This window comes from Grampus griseus, assembly GCF_964374135.1.
Source record: "Grampus griseus genome assembly, chromosome: 17".
NCBI classification, from domain to species: domain Eukaryota; kingdom Metazoa; phylum Chordata; class Mammalia; order Artiodactyla; family Delphinidae; genus Grampus; species Grampus griseus.
The window spans coordinates 19,506,442-19,524,817 of record NC_139011.1 but is presented as its reverse complement, the minus strand read 5'-3'; the positions used below and the strand labels follow the sequence as shown (position 1 = coordinate 19,524,817).

The following is an 18,376-nucleotide window of genomic DNA, read 5'->3' as shown; positions in this document are numbered from 1 at the left end:
AGACCCATTCATGTCCCATTCACATAAAAGCAAGAGGAAAAGCGATGAAAAATAATTTGAAAACTTTAATGATGTTGTTTATATAGTAAAAACATAAAATCTTTTAAATAAGGTACATTCAGTTTCTCAGAGCATCTAATATTCAGATAATTTATATTTCATACACTTTCCAACATTAAACAATTGACTAAATAACGCATTTTCTATAAAATGATAATTCAGTTTACACAGGTAAAAGTATATTACAAAAATACTCTACACAGGAAGAATGGCAGTACCTATTAGGAAATGTTACAAATATTCTGTTAAAAAATATATTTTATCTCTTTCATTTGTCATAATAATAAACAGAATATATATTTTTTTTCTTTCTAAAATTAAGTCTTACACAGTTTCCCTTCAGGATGGTAATATGTACAAACCTTATATCTGAATGGATATAAATAGCAAATACTATAATAGTGTTACAGATATATTAGTAACTTTTACAGAAAAAAATGGCTTTCTAATAAAAGCCTCTAGTACAGCTGAATTCTCAAAGCTATTTAAGTTAGACATTCCCATGTTTAGTAAGGCACAATGGAGTCTAGTTTCTTATTTCCAGTTGAATTACTGCAAACAGTAACAAGGAAAAATATAGTCAGTAGATATTGGACCAAATCTGTTAGTTGGATAAATTATTTGGGATTTATTAAACTTTGGGGGGAGATGTGAGTTCTTTCTCCACACCATAGTTTCTTTTCAGGCCCTGTGGCCAAATCTAGTCCTTGGTGATGAGAAAGAAATCATTGTACCCTCCTCAAGCGCCTGAGAAACAGTTTACTCATTTATTGGATCTGGTCCATGGTGAGGAAACAGCTCAATGACCATTTCCGGTTATAAGCAGCTTATCTTTAATGATTGGACCTGGTTCCCTATCATTTCTAAAAATAGCTTCTGATATAATCTGTACATGGTGAAGCTGTGAAGGAACCTGATGGTCTTCTTCAGACTCTGAGTGACAGTTTTGGGGAAGTGATATGTCTTCAAGTGCTTTAGGGCATGCATCAGGCCCTTGCGGGTGTCTTGGTCATCATTTTTTATCCGCCAGAGGCTGAGAAGCTTCAGGATTTGATCACTTGATTTGCACGTCTTCATTGTTTTCTCAATGTCTTCTGTCGTCACTTTCTTCCCCGGCAAGCTTTCCATCAGCCTTAGAAGCTGCTCGAAGGTGAGGTTCATGTGCCCAATGTGCCTCTGCACGCTCTTTTCACAGAGTTCGATATCTGCATAAAGCAAAACCCAGAGACATTCACGTCATCCACCCAAAGCCGCCGTAAAACTTCCCTGAGGCAAAAGGAGGTTCCCCAGAATTTCATAACTTCAAGGACAACCTCCTCCTTTCCTTTTGGGAGGGCTTAAGTAATGCTAGTTATTCCTGAGAATTGAGTTAAATATTATTTTGTGTTACACTAGGATAATATGCTTCCTATATTCTAGGCATCCAACACAGCTTTGTGAAAAGCCCAAATTTGGAAAATAACAGTGGGAAACTACAGACACACCGTTTTCTAAGAAAATTTGGAGAAATTAAAAGTGTAACCTTTTAGGAAAAACACAAAGTTAGCTATTTTATAATACAAACTTCCATTAACTGATACCCAATATATGTGCTATTTGAAGAATTAGGTCCTTCAAACGGTCTTTAATAAATAGCACCAGGAGATTGTCAGCGCAAAGGAGGAGCCGTGAAAACCCAATAATATGAGGCCAAAGAACAGCAGGATACACGTGGCCTGGAGAATATTTCAGTAATGAGCTAGGACATAAACATAAGAGGCAATAAATAATGTTTCTATTGATGACATGAGTCATTTATTATCTGTGGGCCCGAAGGCAAGTCTGTTCATCTTTCTGGGCTGAAATGTCCTCATTTATAAAATAGGAAATTGGGTCCCTTCCAATTCTAACAGTCTCTGATTCTCTCCTTCCCTCTCTTTTTGCTTCAGGGCTAATTATACTTTCAAAGAATACATTTTGTTTGCCAAAAACAGAAGACAAGTTTACTCTTTGCACAAGTGAAACCATTCAACTATTAAAGCTGTCAGTCGCCTAAAATCTGTTGCCTCAGTTTCAGATGTTTGAGGCTTTAAGGTTGTGTAGGACTCCTCAGTCATTTAACTACATGTGAAGAGCAGAATGGATTTCTCCTTGACACTGTCTGCATTATGAAAACGCTCCCTCATTTTTTCTACCATGTCCTCCCGATGCTAATCAAAGTCAGAACTTTTTCTACTGTGTATCCTAAAGCTTATAGTCCACACTGGATGAAACTTACTTCCTTTTCCCCTCCGATTCTCTCCCATCATAACACACACACACACACACACACACACACACACACACACACAGAGTTTCTAAAGGAGATTCTCCAAGAAACTCAAACACTTTACAGACCTTATCTCATTAATCCTCACAACACATGCTATTAAAATGGTAATCTTAAAATAGGCTGTGTTCAGATGCAGAGAACAAACGTATGGACACCAAGGGGGGAAAGTGGCAGGTGGTGGTGGTGGGATGAATTGGGAGATTGGGATTGACATGTATACACTAATATGTATAAAATAGATCAATAAGTAAATAAATTTTTAAAAGTAAAATAAAATAGGCTGTGTTGTGAGGATTAATGAGAGGATACCTGTAAGACACTTAGAGGCTCTCTGGAGAGAATTACCACATAAATCCAACATAGCTTCCTGGTAGAATTGCAAAGTAAGATCTAAAGTGGTTAAAGAGCTTCTAGGTAGGCCAGAAGGGATGCTCCTAAAACTGCTAAGGGGATCCAGAGTCAGATTTCCTGAGGTCTAGTCCCGCATTTGAAATGTATTATCTTTCCCTTTAGAGAGACACTTGAAAAAGAAATTGGGGAGTAGAGGAGGTGAGAACAAAACCTCACATGACTGCTCTAGGAATAGCATATCCACTATCACTTGATGAATACGTTTTCAGTCCAACAGTAATTCCCAAAGGGAAACATCATCCACACAACTAAACAGGTACATAGTCCTGTTTCTGTTGTAGGGCCAACAGGTGTTCTGATTTCTGATCGAGTTGTTTATTTCAGGTTCCCATACCTTGGATGATCTTCTTGACCATATCTTGGTCTTTGTTTTGATGCTTCCATAACTTCAGCAGCTGGAAAGTCTGTTCTCGTGAGCTGTGTCGTCGTTTTATCCGATCTATGCTCTCTGCGTTCACTTTGGTGCCAGGCAAATTGTCTACCAGGACACTGAGCCAGTTCGGGGTAAGCTTTGTAGGAACAGCAAACCTAAAGAATGCCTCCTCACACAGGGTCATGTCTAAAGGAAGGTGGGAAAACCAAGAAGATTTACTCGATAATGGGATTCTTGGACGTCTAAGGACAAAAATAATAATAATAATAGTAATAATAAAAACCAACACAGTTGAGTTTTCCAGGATATTGCATGCTAAAATGAGAAGTTTGAATAAAATCAATCTTCTGTTGCCTGGTCTTAGTGGCAGATCACTAATCCAACTGGGTTTATGTCCTTTCTAATGTTCTTTTAGAGCATTTTGTGGGGGGAGAGTTTAACAAACATCTAATAAGAATGTATTACTGCTATAAATAACTTACAGCAAAAATTCTATATATATAGCATAATGTGTATATATATGTTAATATATACATGAACATATTTTAATGTAACTGTGAAATATTTTGTTAAAGGTTTAGCTGGTGTCTACAGGTTACTTCAAGATCAATGTCAAATCACTGTCTTTAAGGGAGCTTGAAAAGTAATCTGAAATAGTGTATTATTTTCTGCACACACACAGACACGTAGTTTACCTTTGGGAACAAGGATGGATACAGATGTATAAGCGTACATTAAGTGGGAAAATAATCAAACACAAAAACATGTCATTTAGAAAAGAAGTGCAATGGCCTGAGTGTCTGGGTAGGGTTGGTATATCCCAGGGATTAATAGTTTGTTTTTGGATTCATTAGGTCTGGGTTTGAATTCTGACTCTGCCATTCAAGTTCATACATTAACTTGAACAAACTTTACAGTATTTTTATAAAGATTAAAGCCCATATAGCAAAAGTGTCTGGCATATAGTAAGTGCTCAAAGAATGATAGAAATAAAAGTATAAATGAATTAAAGAGAATGTTAGCGGTCACTCTTCTTCTATCCCTTCCCTCGTTCCATTATTTAATAAGAAAGCAGAAAAGCTGAATGACTTATCTAAGATTTTTACAATACAGTGAAAGAATGTTGGAACTGGGTTTGAATCTTCAATCTCCCAACCCACATTCCTATGTTTTATATACTTCTATGTCACACAAAAAGATGTTTGGGGAGACTCAAGCTGATTAAATGCTAAAAGGTCGATCCTCCTTGGTGTGATGAGTCCTTGGTAGAAGGTCTGAGGTTAGTGTGGTGGTAGGAGTGACAAGGTGAGGACAGCAACCTGATTAGTACCATCACCAACATGAGGTACATTCAGGTAACTTGAGCTTGGAGCTACTGACCTTTCCTGAATAAAGAGTTTAAGACAAGTACAGGAACTTAGAACTTCCATGCAACAGATGCAGTAATACCATAGGTAACAAAGCCAGTATTGCATTTCTAACTTGTCATCTATGTATGTCACTATGCTTCTTTGTTGCCAATTTATACTTTGGCTAATAATACAGATATTCTTAAAAGTGATAAAAATTCATAGCTTAAAAAATTCTGCAATTTGGACTCTGATCATCTAACCTTAAACAAAATCTTTACACCACCCCGTTCCCCGTGGGTAACATTTGATTCAAGTGTGAAAGTCAGGGTTTGGAGCATGATTGTGAGAAGATGGGGACTTTTTGAAAGATTTTGAGTTGTGGCTTTAGCGATGATGCACAGGGAATAGTCTTAGTTGGTTAAAATTCAAGAAAGGGAAAATACAAGTTTGACTAAGAAGGGCTGGAGGGTCTTATATTCAACTCAGAGGTGGTACAAAGACTGCTATTTTGAAACATAATTACCTATTCCACACTTGTGAGTCGGTTCACCGTTTCCAGAACATACATTGTCATGCGTTGCGTTTCCTTTCTGAGCTAGAAGGAGCCCAAGTGCACTGCAGTTTGTGTGCTTTCTACAGGGTGCTTTGGATGACGTCTCATTGGAGAAGAACCCATCCGGACAACTTTCGCAAACTGTGTTTCGCTCCGGGGTTCCTACAGAAAATACCAAGCCATTCAGCACATTCTTCTCAAATACTTTCGCAGCAGATACCATCTTTTTTTTTTTTTTTTTTACATCTTTATTGGAGTATAATTGCTTTACAGTGGTGTGTTAGTTTCTGCTTTATAACAAAGTGAATCAGTTATACATATGCATATGTTCCCATATCTCTTCCCTCTTGCGTCTCCCTCCCTCCCACCCTCCCTATCCCACCCCTCTAGGTGGTCACAAAGCACCAAGCTGATCTCCCTGTGCTATGCGGCTGCTTCCCACTAGCTATCTACCTTACGTTTGGTAGTGTATATATGTCCATGCCTCTCTCTCACTTTGTCACAGCTTACCCTTCCCCCTCCCCATATCCTCAAGTCCATTCTCTAGTAGGTCTGTGTCTTTATTCCTGTCTTAACCCTAGGTTCTTCATGACATTTTTTTTTCTTAAATTCCATATGTTTGGATAAGACTTTTCACTTGGTTTTTACTGCGACTATTATATTGCACAAAACTTGAGGCATTTTCATTTTTCACTTCATTAGACAGAACAAAACTTCTAGAGTTAGCCCCTTAGGCAGTCTCCCCTACTTGTAATACAAACACAAACGTGTTTTGTTGTTACCTACAAGCACAAAATTGGGGAGGAAAGAAAAGAAGCGTATGATGTTCAATTAGTCCTGCCTGTGCTAAACTGTCAGTAAGATCTTTTTGTCAACCATAATCTCCACACAATTATTCCTGGGAAATCATGAAGGTAACTGCTGTGTAACTGCTGTAATATCATTCTTTGAAATCAGTACCCATGGAATGCTGCATCGTTAAATTCCAATCAGTTCCTACTGAAGTTCCTTCTTTCCTGAATCCTAATCATGAAGCAACTCATAAGTATGCTAACCTTGAGAAGTAAAAATTTACAACATTATAATAAACTTTTGAAGGTGGCAATAAAGTTGACCATAGACTCAAAAGCGTAAGCCTACAATTACATAGTAAATGGAAGATGATATACCATTTACTTAAACTGTCGAGTCTGAAAAGAGCACAGTCATTAAAATTCAGGGAAGGGTGACTGTAAGGGCATTTTATTTCATGGTGGAGAGATACTTGATAAATTTGGGTAAATCATTGGCAGGAAAACTTGAACCAGTCAACAACTAAAGATGCTATTAAAAATAAATATCTTCAAACCCTCGACTCTATGCCTGGGTAGATGATACATTACAGTGTACTTGCATATGAAAATACCTCCATCTAGTGTAAGCTAGTTGAACAGATTTAGACTTTAATATTCAAATGTAGCTTTTACAGGCCAGTTCTGGCTGACGCAAGATACCAAATACTAAAGGGACAAAGGAAAGCTACAGAAAGTTAATAAATTTCATTTATTAAAATTTTCAACCTCCCATCTCATTGTATCCTTTTCCAAAACCAGAAAAAAAGAGTACAATGGATCGGTTTTAGTTTCAACTCTGGCTTCTTTCTTTTCAAAAGGGATAGATGATGCATTGGCCAATAAAAATGACAGACGGTTGGCAGAAAAAAAAGAGAAGGGGGACCCGTGCATGAAACCTTCACATGTTAAATGCCATTTGCAGGGTTGCAGTGGCATCATCTTAGGAACCACTTTACAAAGAGGTCTATTTTTTTAAGTACTTTCTTGCTACACTCCTCTCCTTAAATGGGATCCAACTTGATACCAAATTATCCAATATCGTAAGCAGAGGTATTTGGACAGAGATTCCATGGTATTATTTCATTGCTACTATTCTGGGGATAAATGGTCTTGGACATCTGGATCCAAGTCTCCCTTTGCCAACTGCACAAAGAAGAATCTTGTCATTCTTCACATACATGTTGATGGCTTGGGTGTTCTCATGTGTCCCAATGAGAAAATCATAGGTACAAGACATTCTTTCAGGTAATTTAGCCTTTAAAGTTCTCTACCAAGAGGAATCCAAGAATTATAGAAGGAAAGTTTTTTTAATGTATTTGGAGGCTTTATGTAATGACCTTTCTGAAAACGACTCCCCTCTTTTATGACTGATAGAACTTCTTATAAAAAGATGTATCCATCTAAGTAAATGATTTTGCCTTATTAATATCAACAGAAACATACAAAGTACAATCTGGCAGGCAAAATGTGAAATAGAATGGCAAGAGGAGTTGTGCTTTTCAGTGGAGAATTCACCATGCTAGCCATAAGCAATTACATAAGAATTACGGGACTAACAGGATGAAGTACTGTTGATCCTTGAACAGTGGTGGGTTAGGGGCACCAACAGGCTGCACAGTCGAAAATCCCATTATAACTTTATAGTCAGCCCTCTGTAGCGGGGTTCTGCATTCACAGATTCAAGCAACTGTGATCATGTCGTACTGTAGTATTTACTATTGAAAAAAAATGTGCATACAAGTGGACCTGCGTAGTTCAAACCCATGTTTTCAAGGGTCAGTGTAAAATATGGAGAGGAGAAGACAATCTGGCTTCAAAACAACAACCACGGGCTTCCCTGGTGGCGCAGTGGTTGGGAGTCCGCCTGCCGATGCAGGGGACACGGGTTCGTGCCCCAGTCCGGGAAGATCCCACATACCGCGGAGCGGCTGGGCCCGTGAGCCATGGCCGCTGAGCCTGCGCGTCCGGAGCCTGTGCTCCGCAACGGGAGAGGCCACAACAGTGAGAGGCCCGTGCACCGCAAAAAAAAAAAAAACAAGAATGATTATTAAATACTTTTTAGAATAATACTACAGAATCATGTCTTTGGACTGGAAACCTCGTATTTTCCATGAGGAACTCCTTTGTAGGTTTCTAGGGAGGGAGCAGTAAGTAAATGAATAAACGTGTACCTTTGTACTAAGTCTTCTGGCTGCCTGCTTACTTCGTTCTACAAACAAATTTTCATGCTTGTGTGAGAAAAATCCTTACTACTTCCATTATTTTTCAAAACTTTCTAGTTTCCAAGCTGCATAGCCCCTGCTTAATTAATTTCCCCACATATATAAATTACTGAATTGAATTCAGTGGATCTGTTTCTGTTGGGTGGGCTTCCCCCTCTACACCTTGGCTTAGCTTTTGAGTCCCAAAGTATCATCCAATAAAAGCTAAGAAGTGTCACCAATTTCTTCCTCAGATACTCATACTAGAGGCATTTTAAGGAACTGTCATGCAATTTGCACCTTCTGTGATTAATTTTATAAAATTCACAACTTAGGCAACTTAGTAGTTCAATTTTTTTTTTTTTTTTTTTTGTGGTACACGGGCCTCTCTCTGCTGTGGCCTCTCCCATTGCGGAGCACAGGCTCCGGACGCGCAGGCTCAGCGGCCACGGCTCACGGGCCCAGCCGCTCTGCGGCATGTGGGATCTGCCCGGACCGTGGCACGAACCCGTGTCCCCTGCATCGGCAGGTGGGCCCTCAACAACTGCACCACCAGGGAAGCCCAGTAGTTCAATTTTTGAATATGTTTCCTTTGTAGGCCTTTAAACCTAAAATGTTTATAATCATTTAGAATCTATATTACAACTTCTTAAAGTCAAAATAGTTACAAATAATTAGCATCCTCAAAACCAATGACTGTCAACCAGGGGTGATTTTGCCATCCAGGGGACATTTGGCAATGTCTGGGCCATTTTTGGTTGTCACAACTGGGGGAAGAGTGCTATTAGCATCTAGTGGCTAAAGACCAGGGATACTGCTAAACACTCTACAATGTACCAGACAGCTGCCCACAAAAAGAATTATCCAGCCCCCAAATGTTAGTAGAGCTGAGGTTGAGAAACACTGCTTCAGACTGTGTCATTGGAATCTATACCGATTACTGCTTCCTCCAGAAAAGTAGGTGAATACTCTTAATTTTCCCAGGCCAGGAGAGCATGCAGACTATACCGAAGCTTCGTGAATGTAGCAAAAAAACAAAAAAAAGTGGGTTACAACCTTAGAAAGTTCAGTGCACGCTGGCCTTAACCTATGCTATTCAAAATGCAAAAAGAGAAAGTACTTTGTTTGTAGACAGGTACTTACTCTTGGCTTGACAGTCTGCTTTGTCTAAGATAAAGGATAAGCTCATTGAAGAGATGCTGCTACCATCTTTATCCTCCCAGACACTCAACTGCCAGGCCAAAGGAAGAACTAGCTTCATTTTTAATAATGAACTGCATTTCCCCTAGCCATTCTCATTTCTTACATAATTAATTACAACTACTCATTGTTAGCATGCCAGAGCCTCATTAATATCCGCATAATTACTCTCTTGGTATCAGTTAACATTTTTAATGTTTGTCAGGAAGCACTGCAGTTTGAAGCTCTCCATGCTGAAGTGAAACACAGAGGCATAGCTCAGCTATAAACAGTGCAACTCGGAGTGTGTCCCTTTAAGGAAGAGCAGTCAATCATGCATCTCATTAGGGAGTGATTTGCTGCATTTGAGATTTGTAACTAAATTGCCCCTTAGTGGCAAAGTGTTCCTCTGAGGAATGGTTCTTTGGCAGCCATCCAGACACATAGTACATACCTAGCAGGTTCCATTACCTTTGCAATTTGCTGTCCTGTAATGTCACCGGGACAAACATGTTCCCTTAACCTTTCCCTACGGCCTGACTGTGTGTGATGCTAATGAATTCGGCCGCATGTTGGAAGCGAATGCATACCAGCGTGTAGCACTCCAAATCCAGAGGGACAGCTCTTATGTTTCAAGCAGAACTCCAGCTCCAGGTAGCGCCCCTCCTCGCATTCGCACACGCGGTTGTGGGTGCGATTGCACTCCTGCTTGACGTACTGCAGTTCCTTGCACACTGGGCTGCAGTACAGACACTCGTCGCTGGTGTGCCAGCTGTCTGTGTAGTAGTGGTCAGGACAAGGGGCGCACAGGGTCTTCCGCCTCGCTGTGCAGTGCTGTTTTAGGGAGGTGCCAGGAGGACATTTATCACACAGCAGCTGACGAGAGGTTTCAGGGTCATAATGAAGGTACTTCGGAGGAAAGGTTTCCTGGGTGGTCCATTTAATGGAGATGTCCAGGAACTAGAAGAAGAAAGGGAAATCGTGGCATGTTAGCATGGAAATGGGGTGGTTCTTCTGTGCAAAAGCATCATTAACCTCAAAGAGTCCTTTAATACCTGAAGGCTCATGCCCTTCCTGCCTACTGAGCTACAACCCCAGAAAGTGATTTCAGAAGCCATAATTCTTGCCTCTAAGTAGCTTAATCTCAAAGACCAAGATGGCAATAGCAGCAAAACATATTCAGTAAATCTAGCTCGTAGATGGCTGGAGTGGAAAGCTCATCAGAATAGAAATGATTACACTTAGATGCACTGCTAAATAACCCATGTGCCCTGAGTGACACTTTACCTCCCTGGGCTTCAGGATTATCTAGATTAGTGAGTTGGGGGAACTAGTGGTTCTCAGAATAGCTCTACCAGAATCACCTAGACACCTTGATAACATGTAGATTCCTGAGATTTATATCCCTAAACATTCTGATTCCACAGATGTGAAGCTGGGGCTGGGGATTGAAAAATCTACTGCTGTGATTCCCATGTGTGGAGCCCATACGCAATAAATATAATTTATTCACTTGACGATAGTTGTGTCCCAGGCTCTGTTCTGGGCAATTGGGATACAGTAGTGAATAAAATAGTCAATAAACTCTGTCTATGGAGTTTACCATCCAACTGGGGGAGTAAGAAAATAAATAACAAATTACACATAAATTATACAATAGAAAATAAGTGTTGTAAAAAAATTGGAAATATGGAGGGGAAGGTAGAGAGATAACAAACTTTAAATGGGGTGGTCACAGTAGCATATTTAGGACGAGATGATATTTTTCTTTTAGTTTTCCCGTTCTAAGATGTAATGATTCCAAACATATGGTAAAGTAAACAGTTGGTGATTACAGTCATTCTGATCATTCATTCACTCATGCAACAGATATGTACTGCATGCCTACCAGAAATATACCAGAAATATGCTGGTGAGTAAGATGTGATCTTGGGACTTCCCTGGAGGCGCAGTGGTTAAGAATCCACCTGCCAAAGCAGGGTACATGGGTTCGATCCCTGGTCCGGGAAGATCCCACGTGCCACAGAGAAATTAAGGCCATGCGTCACAACTACTGATCCTGCGCTCTAGAGCCTGTGAGCCACAACTACTGAGCCCACGCGCCTCAACTACTGAAGCCCGCGGGCCTAGAGCCTGTGCTCCACAACAAGAGAAGCCAGTGCGATGAGAAGCCCGCACACCGCAACGAAGATCCAATGCAGCCAAAAAGAAAAAAAAATGATAAAAGATATGATCTTTGTCTCTGTGCAGCTGGTAATCTACTGGAAGATTCCTAGAATTTTAAGACATATTTCCTCCATAACATCATATGGTGCAGTCTTGAATCTCATAGGTGAATGATGTCTAGAAAATTAAATGACCACCTCTCTTAAGGTTAATTGGGAAAAACTTCAGGGATCAGGCAGGGTTTCAGAAGTTTCCGTCCATAATGGCCGAAGAGCTGTGTGCGTAGGAGAAAGATTTTGCAGGCAAGAGTACTGCTTGGGAAGGCAGCGCCACATGGGCATTCTGTCTTGTAGTCTAGATCTCAGAAGGTCTTCAAGGGAACACTGAAGTAGTTCTTCACACTAATTAGAAGAAAAAGTGTTGTTTGTGCGTAGGGGTGGTTTGTTTGGGTTTTATTGTTTGTTTCTGATACAGGGATCAACACTGACTGTTCTCAGGCTTTGGGAAGGTGGCAGGCCAAACAATAATTTTTTCCAAACTTTCTTCTTTGCAGAACTCAGGAAATCTCACAGAAACCCATTGACCTGGAAAAAGTGTGCCAAGCTAGGGAAACAGCACTCCCTTTTGAAAGAGGAATAACAAAGGTAAAGAAAGGCCTTTTTCATACGCATTTGGGCATTTTAATAAGTAATTCTATTCACTTCTTATTGGGACATGACAAGGGTCGGGGATGTCTGGACCTAATATGAGCTGATAAACCAGATTGAACGAGTAAAAGATCTCACCTAGGGCCATGGACTTTTTAACTGAGAGCAATTTTCAGAGTGCTGTGATGTAAGGGACTCCTAACCAACAATAAGTAGAATACAGTGCAAAACCAGGGCTGCTTCGGTGGTATTTTCAGGACGCTCTCATGACCCGAGGGTTTTGGAGAAATGTATGTTCTTGAATTTCCCTGGGGTTTTCTATTGGCTCAGATAAACTGGGTCAACATTAGGAGAAAGAAGTGGACCAGTAACGAGTGAAAGCTCTGTGGTTTGGTCTGGATTTGTCAGAAATAGATGGAATCTGTTCATTCAACACATATCTGTTGAGCATCTACCATGTACCAGGCATTGTAGAAGATCTTAGCATATGGTGGCACACGAAACAAAGATGCTCTTCAAACTGCCCACAGTCTAGTGAGGAGGCAGAGAACATAGAAGGAAAGAATAAATAACTACAAATAACGATCAATGTTTGGAAGGAAATGAAGCAAGATGAACTGACTTTGTTGCTTCTTGGTCATTCGAATCATATTATGCTATATTTTTCAAGGCCCCTGTGTGGGCTTGGCTCAAATATTTCGAAAATATTCAACGCTAGGGAATGAAGTTTTCCTGATGCAACTCGCAAAGCCACAGGAAAGCAATGAAAAATGCTTTTTTTCTCTTGATGTTCACTTTCAGTTTCCTGAAAAGCCACTTTTGAGGGTTCTCTTCTTTCAAGAAGCTCAGTTCAGAGGTCCATAGGGATATGCCTTTGTCCTGCTTGCTGCTGCTGAGTGAGCCCCATCCTGATAGGGCTAGCAGTCCTGAGACTTCCCCCCGCCTGACTTCCCATCACGCCCCCTTCCTCACACCAACATGGCTCATTTACTCATCAGCGGACCCTTTTCTCTCTTACCAAGAAGTGACGAGGATGAGATGGGAAAAACCCCACAGATGGTGCTCACTACAAGCAGCCCCACAAATACAAGACCTGACCAAGAATACTGATGCAATTTGTATTTTTCTAGGCAATTGGACATGACATTGTTGGTTTCCTGAAACCATGCTTAGGAAATTAGTTGCCATCTCTTCAAAACACAGGGAAGCTTAGGTGAAACGAATCCACAGAGAAAAAATAAATAAATCAGGTTGACTTAAGGATTAGAGAGCAGTTATAATGGTGAAGGTCATTTCTCCTTGGCTACCGCATGGAATGATCGTATATATATTTTTAAAAAATTGGAAAGCCGTTAGGAACTGCAGACTTGTTTTCAGCAAGTTCCATTGGGCCTCTGTGTTTTATTTGAAAATTTTCCACTTTGGTAAAATGACAGAACTCTGTGTGGCCCATATTGGATACTGAGTCTCCCTATCTGGTTAGCCCCAATTCCTGCACCGAATTTCTGGAACCAGTTACTGGACAGAGGATGGGCAAAGTTAATAAAGCTCTTCATCTCAGTCCTCTCTCTCACTTTCTTCTGCCTTTCCTAGAAAAGCGGTGAGGAAGAAGCCAAAGGAGGACAGACCATCTTAACACTGGCTCTATCTCCTTTGCCAGCTGATAATATTTAAAGTCTAAGAAGAGTTCAAAAATAAATGTTTCTGTGCAGTGCATAACATAACCACTGATGAATATCTGCAAAGGCTGGGACACGTACATAGGTGTCTATGCAGAAGCATAAAGTGCTGTCTGTAAAAGAGGCCAGTCTGCTTTGGGTTATGCTTGATTTTTAAAGAAAAATTAAATGGAATTTTCTCTCCATTTTTTCTTTCTTCCTCTCCCCATTCCCTACCCATCCATCCTCTGGTGTAGACCCCTAATCCTTGAAGGGAATCCAGAAGTCCTCTAATCTAGTGCCTCCCACAAGTCCAGGAATCCTTCCTGAAGCCCCCCATGTCTCTTTTCTTGAAAGGACAGTTCAGGCTCCATCTATAGTAGCTTTGTCCCTCTCCTCACCTTCCATTTTTCTTTCATGTTGGACTGTGTTAAAGAATGTTCTCTTTCAAACCCAACCATCTTTCCTCATGTGTCAAATATTAGCAGGTGATGGTAGTGGGTGAAGGTGATGGGTGGGCTGAATTAGTTGTTCTCTGAAGCATTTTCTGGCTCTACCATTTTTCTTTCTATCACTGTAATATTGACAGAGTTTAAGTAGCCAATGAACTTGGAAACAAATGTTTTGCTCTAACCCCCCTCCTACTTCTTGTTCCACTCTTTTATTTGTAAAACCCCTTTTTACAATACTTTGCTCTACTGTGCTTTGATTTATTGTGCTTCACAGCACAATATATGTGTTTTTTACAACTGAACGTTTGTGGCAACCCTGTGTTGAGCGTCCATTGGTGCCATTTTTCCAGCAGCACTTGCTCACTTTGTGTCACATTTTGGTAATGCTTGCAATGTTTCAAACTTTTTCATTATCATTCTATTTGCTGTGGTAATGTGTGATCAGTGATCTTTTTCTTTTTCCCCTGGCCGTGCCACGTGGCATGTGAGATTGTAGTTCCCCAACCAGGGATGGAACTCGTGCCCCTGCAGTGCAAGCACAGAGTCTTAACCACTGGACCGCCAGGGACTTCCCTGTGATCAGTGATCTTTAATGTTATTATTGCAAAAAGATTATGACCTACTGAAGGCTCAGATGACAGCATTTTTTGACGATAAAGTACTTTTTAATTAGGGTATATACATTGTTTTGTAGACATAATGCCATTGCACACTTAATAGGCTACAGTATAGTGTAAACATAACTTTTATATGCACTGGGAAACCAAAAGATTCATGTGATGTGCTTTATTGTGATATTCCTTTGATTGTGGTGGTCTGGAATTGAACCCGCGATATCTCCAAGCTATGCCTATACTGCAGAACTCTCTTATCAACCTCCAGTTTTCAGATTCACCCATGCCTTCCATTCCCTTTGTAAAACCAAGGGCTGCCCCAGCTCGCCGGATTCTTAGCCATGCCTTCTCCTTGAGCATTCCAACTCCCATTTGCTCTCTTAAAAAAGTCAGTGATATGTTTGCTGCTGACTCTGTTGATACTCATTGTATGTATGTGTCTGTATATGCTGTAGTTATAACTATAGTTGGGAGACTCAAATATTATGTAAACCAGTAAACATGGGTGTGAAAAAATTATTTTTCTATGAAAAGTAAATTGAATGCTTGGGGGATGACTTGATAAAGTTGAGGCATGGAAAAACAAAACAACAACAACAGAACCCTACCATAGCATCTGAGATAGCTGAGACAACTGCAAAAACAAAATGGGGAAAACATCCAGAAGGATTATATAATCAATTTATTTCAAAAATGTCTTTAAGTTCCAAAACTGAAATGGATGGGCCATACATTTTAGATAAGGGTTTTGTAAGAAAGACAGCATGGGACTCCAGGTAGCCAACACAGATTCTAAGAAAGGCCTTGACTATATCTCAAAATACGGGTGAATGAATGTTTATTTAAATGTTTTAAGTCAAAATAAAATATTTAAGATATAGGTATGTAATTTTTATTATTAAATGCTTTAACTGATCTTTCAATTAATCACATAACCCTTAGTCCCAAACATAAAATTTCTAACAAAATTCCCCATATTTAGGAGTTATATGGTAGTGGAAAGAAAAATGGGCCATATGATGGTAGAATTCTGTTTTGTCTGTTCCATTCTAACAAACACACATTAAATCTCTGTGCCAGGCGTTGAACTGAAAAATAATCTTTATAACACATTGGTTGGTACCTACTTTATGATGTTTTACCAGTATCATCATTAAGTCTCCACAAGCTACAAAATGAGTCTTAGAATGACCAACCATCCCAGGTCACAGTGATTAGTAGAGGCAGAATTAAAACCCAGAGCATGTGTCATAGAATACTATTGTTTGGCCATATCCTTTAACATTTACTAAATGCTCTAACTTACGCTATAGCCTTCATGCGCAGTCCAAAAGTAAGCCCTAAAATGCTAACTTTTCATTCAGATTCGAGAGCATAGTGTTAGGAGATCACGAAAGTGAGGAGATCAACCAAAGCCTTTCCAAAGTCTAGATGAACTGATGATTTTTCTTTCTTTGTGCTAAGACTAGCTCTTGTCCAAAGTTACTGAGATGGAAATTTCTTAGATGACAAGTGATTTCACTACAGCAGGCTACCAGTATATGCTTCTCCTTAAAGGATACAAGAATACACTTCCTCCAGCAAATTTATTTTTGCATGATGCAATGCAGCCAGTCGCATACCACTGGGCTTGCTCTCTCTGGTATACAGAACCATGAGTGACCCAGTGGGTTTCCGTTTATGGAAAATTCATTAAAAGGAGCCCACACAAAGCTTGAAATAACTACTTGGTTTGGGAGTTCCTTTTGTGATCCCTCGTCATGATCTTTGCCACAGAAAACTATTTGAGGACTCTCCAGAGTTAGCTAAACTTCTGGTCAGTTTGGAAACCATAGTATTTTACAGTTCATCTTAGCCAAGAAAGGAAACATTCAGGATATATATCATGGTGAGTTTCCTAAAGATCTCTTGTAGTATAAACTATAAAGCTTATTTTTTTAAAAAAAAAAAAAACCTCTTTTCCTATGAAGATTAGTTTACTTGACTTTCTATAGTCTTATAGTATAGTAACTTCTCTCCTATTTCCTCCATTCCTTAAATAATTTATTTATTCATTCATTCAGTGAACACTTATTGAAACAATTACTATGCTCTGGAAATATTGCTAAACAATGGGGTTGAATAAGTTAATGTTCCTGTTTGCTAGAACATTCATCCAAAAGCCTAGGCTGATGTAAAATACTCATAAATCACTGCAAAACAATTGGAGGTAAAACAGAGGAAAAAGAGGATCAAGAAAAGGCTCAATAGAGAAACAGGTCAGAAATGAGGAGAAGCTGAAATTAGACAGTGGTAAGGAGGAGAGGAAGGGATAGGTATGATATATTAGCTGATTGCATGGGGAGGGAGGTACTAGAAATAGCAAATAGAGAACATGCCCATGAATTCTGACTACTAGATATGTGGTGTTGCCATTAATTACCAACAGCAGGAGGAGGAAACAGTTATGGAGGAAGACAATGAATTTAGTTTTGGATCTTCCAACTATGAGACTCAAGTGATGATGTCGAGTAGACACTTAACTACGTGTATTGGGTATTCAGGATAGAAACGCAGCTAAAGACACAGATTTCAGGGTTATGAACACGTAAATGGCTCTAGAAACAGAGAATAGGATGGCATTACCCAAGGATATTGTACAGAAGCAAAAAAAGATTAAAATGTTTACCTTTGGAACCTACAGACATTTGCAAGATGGGATGAAAAAGAGAAAAAAAAGTAGGGATATCACAGAAAGTTTCAAGAAGAATGCTAAATGGATAATGTATAAGAATATCTAAAAAGCGTACAGCTTTTAGATCCATTAGATTGATGTGAATTTACAGGAGCACTTTTAGCTGGAAACCTACATGCCAGGGTTCCAAGCTCAGTTCGACCACCAGCTTAATAACCCTTGGCCATTATCTTACCTCTAAAATGAGAATAATCCTTATTTTATCTATCCCTATACAATTGTTTTAAAATTAGTAAAGGGACACAAATAAACTTGGTAAAGAATAAGATTCCAGACAAGAATGAGTCAGTATTACATATGCTAATTAGATAGGAGGTGGGAAATGGGGGACATTTTGAATCAGTCTCATTTTAGGAGACATTTTGAAGTTTCTTGGTCAGTAGGGAGTAACACACCTAAAATATGCCGTAAGTCGATTATCTATCCTATTCTTAATCATCTCCAGAAAAAGCATCTCTGACTTGTTTTTAAAATCAGTTTCAGTATCTTCCCAACTTGTATCACTTGCTTGGTCTAAGTAAAATATTTCAAGGCAGTTCCACAGATTTGCTTAGAGGGCTCAGATAGAAAAGAGTTTGTTTCCATACACCTTAAATGCTTAGCATGGTGTCTTATACATAGCACGTATTCAATATATCTATTTTAATTTTATTCAATTCAATAGATATTGAGTACCTACTATGTGTAATTAGGATTACTGGTGATTCTACAGACACAGATAAATAGCCTCCGTGTAAAGGATAAATTTTCAAGGACAAGGACAAAATCTGCAGCTTTCTCATCTGTAAAATGATAGTGATGACAGAATTTGCTTAAAGGAAGATTTTTGTTT

At 39.4% G+C, this 18,376-nt stretch overlaps 1 protein-coding gene across 1 annotated transcript in view; it reads right to left on the bottom strand.

The window, feature by feature from the left end:
* Positions 1-876: 876 nt before the first annotated feature.
* TNFRSF11B (TNF receptor superfamily member 11b) overlaps positions 877-18,376 on the bottom strand; it is a gene marked incomplete at its 3' end in the record, with an annotated part of 28,073 nt that continues 10,573 nt past the window's right edge. The window contains exons 2-5 of the mRNA XM_082674550.1: positions 9,864-10,233; positions 5,031-5,222; positions 3,117-3,341; positions 877-1,265 (exon numbers count right to left, since the gene is read on the bottom strand). Of these exons, the coding sequence (XP_082530676.1) occupies positions 877-1,265; positions 3,117-3,341; positions 5,031-5,222; positions 9,864-10,233 (1,176 nt within the window). The remainder of the gene's footprint in view (positions 1,266-3,116; positions 3,342-5,030; positions 5,223-9,863; positions 10,234-18,376) is intronic.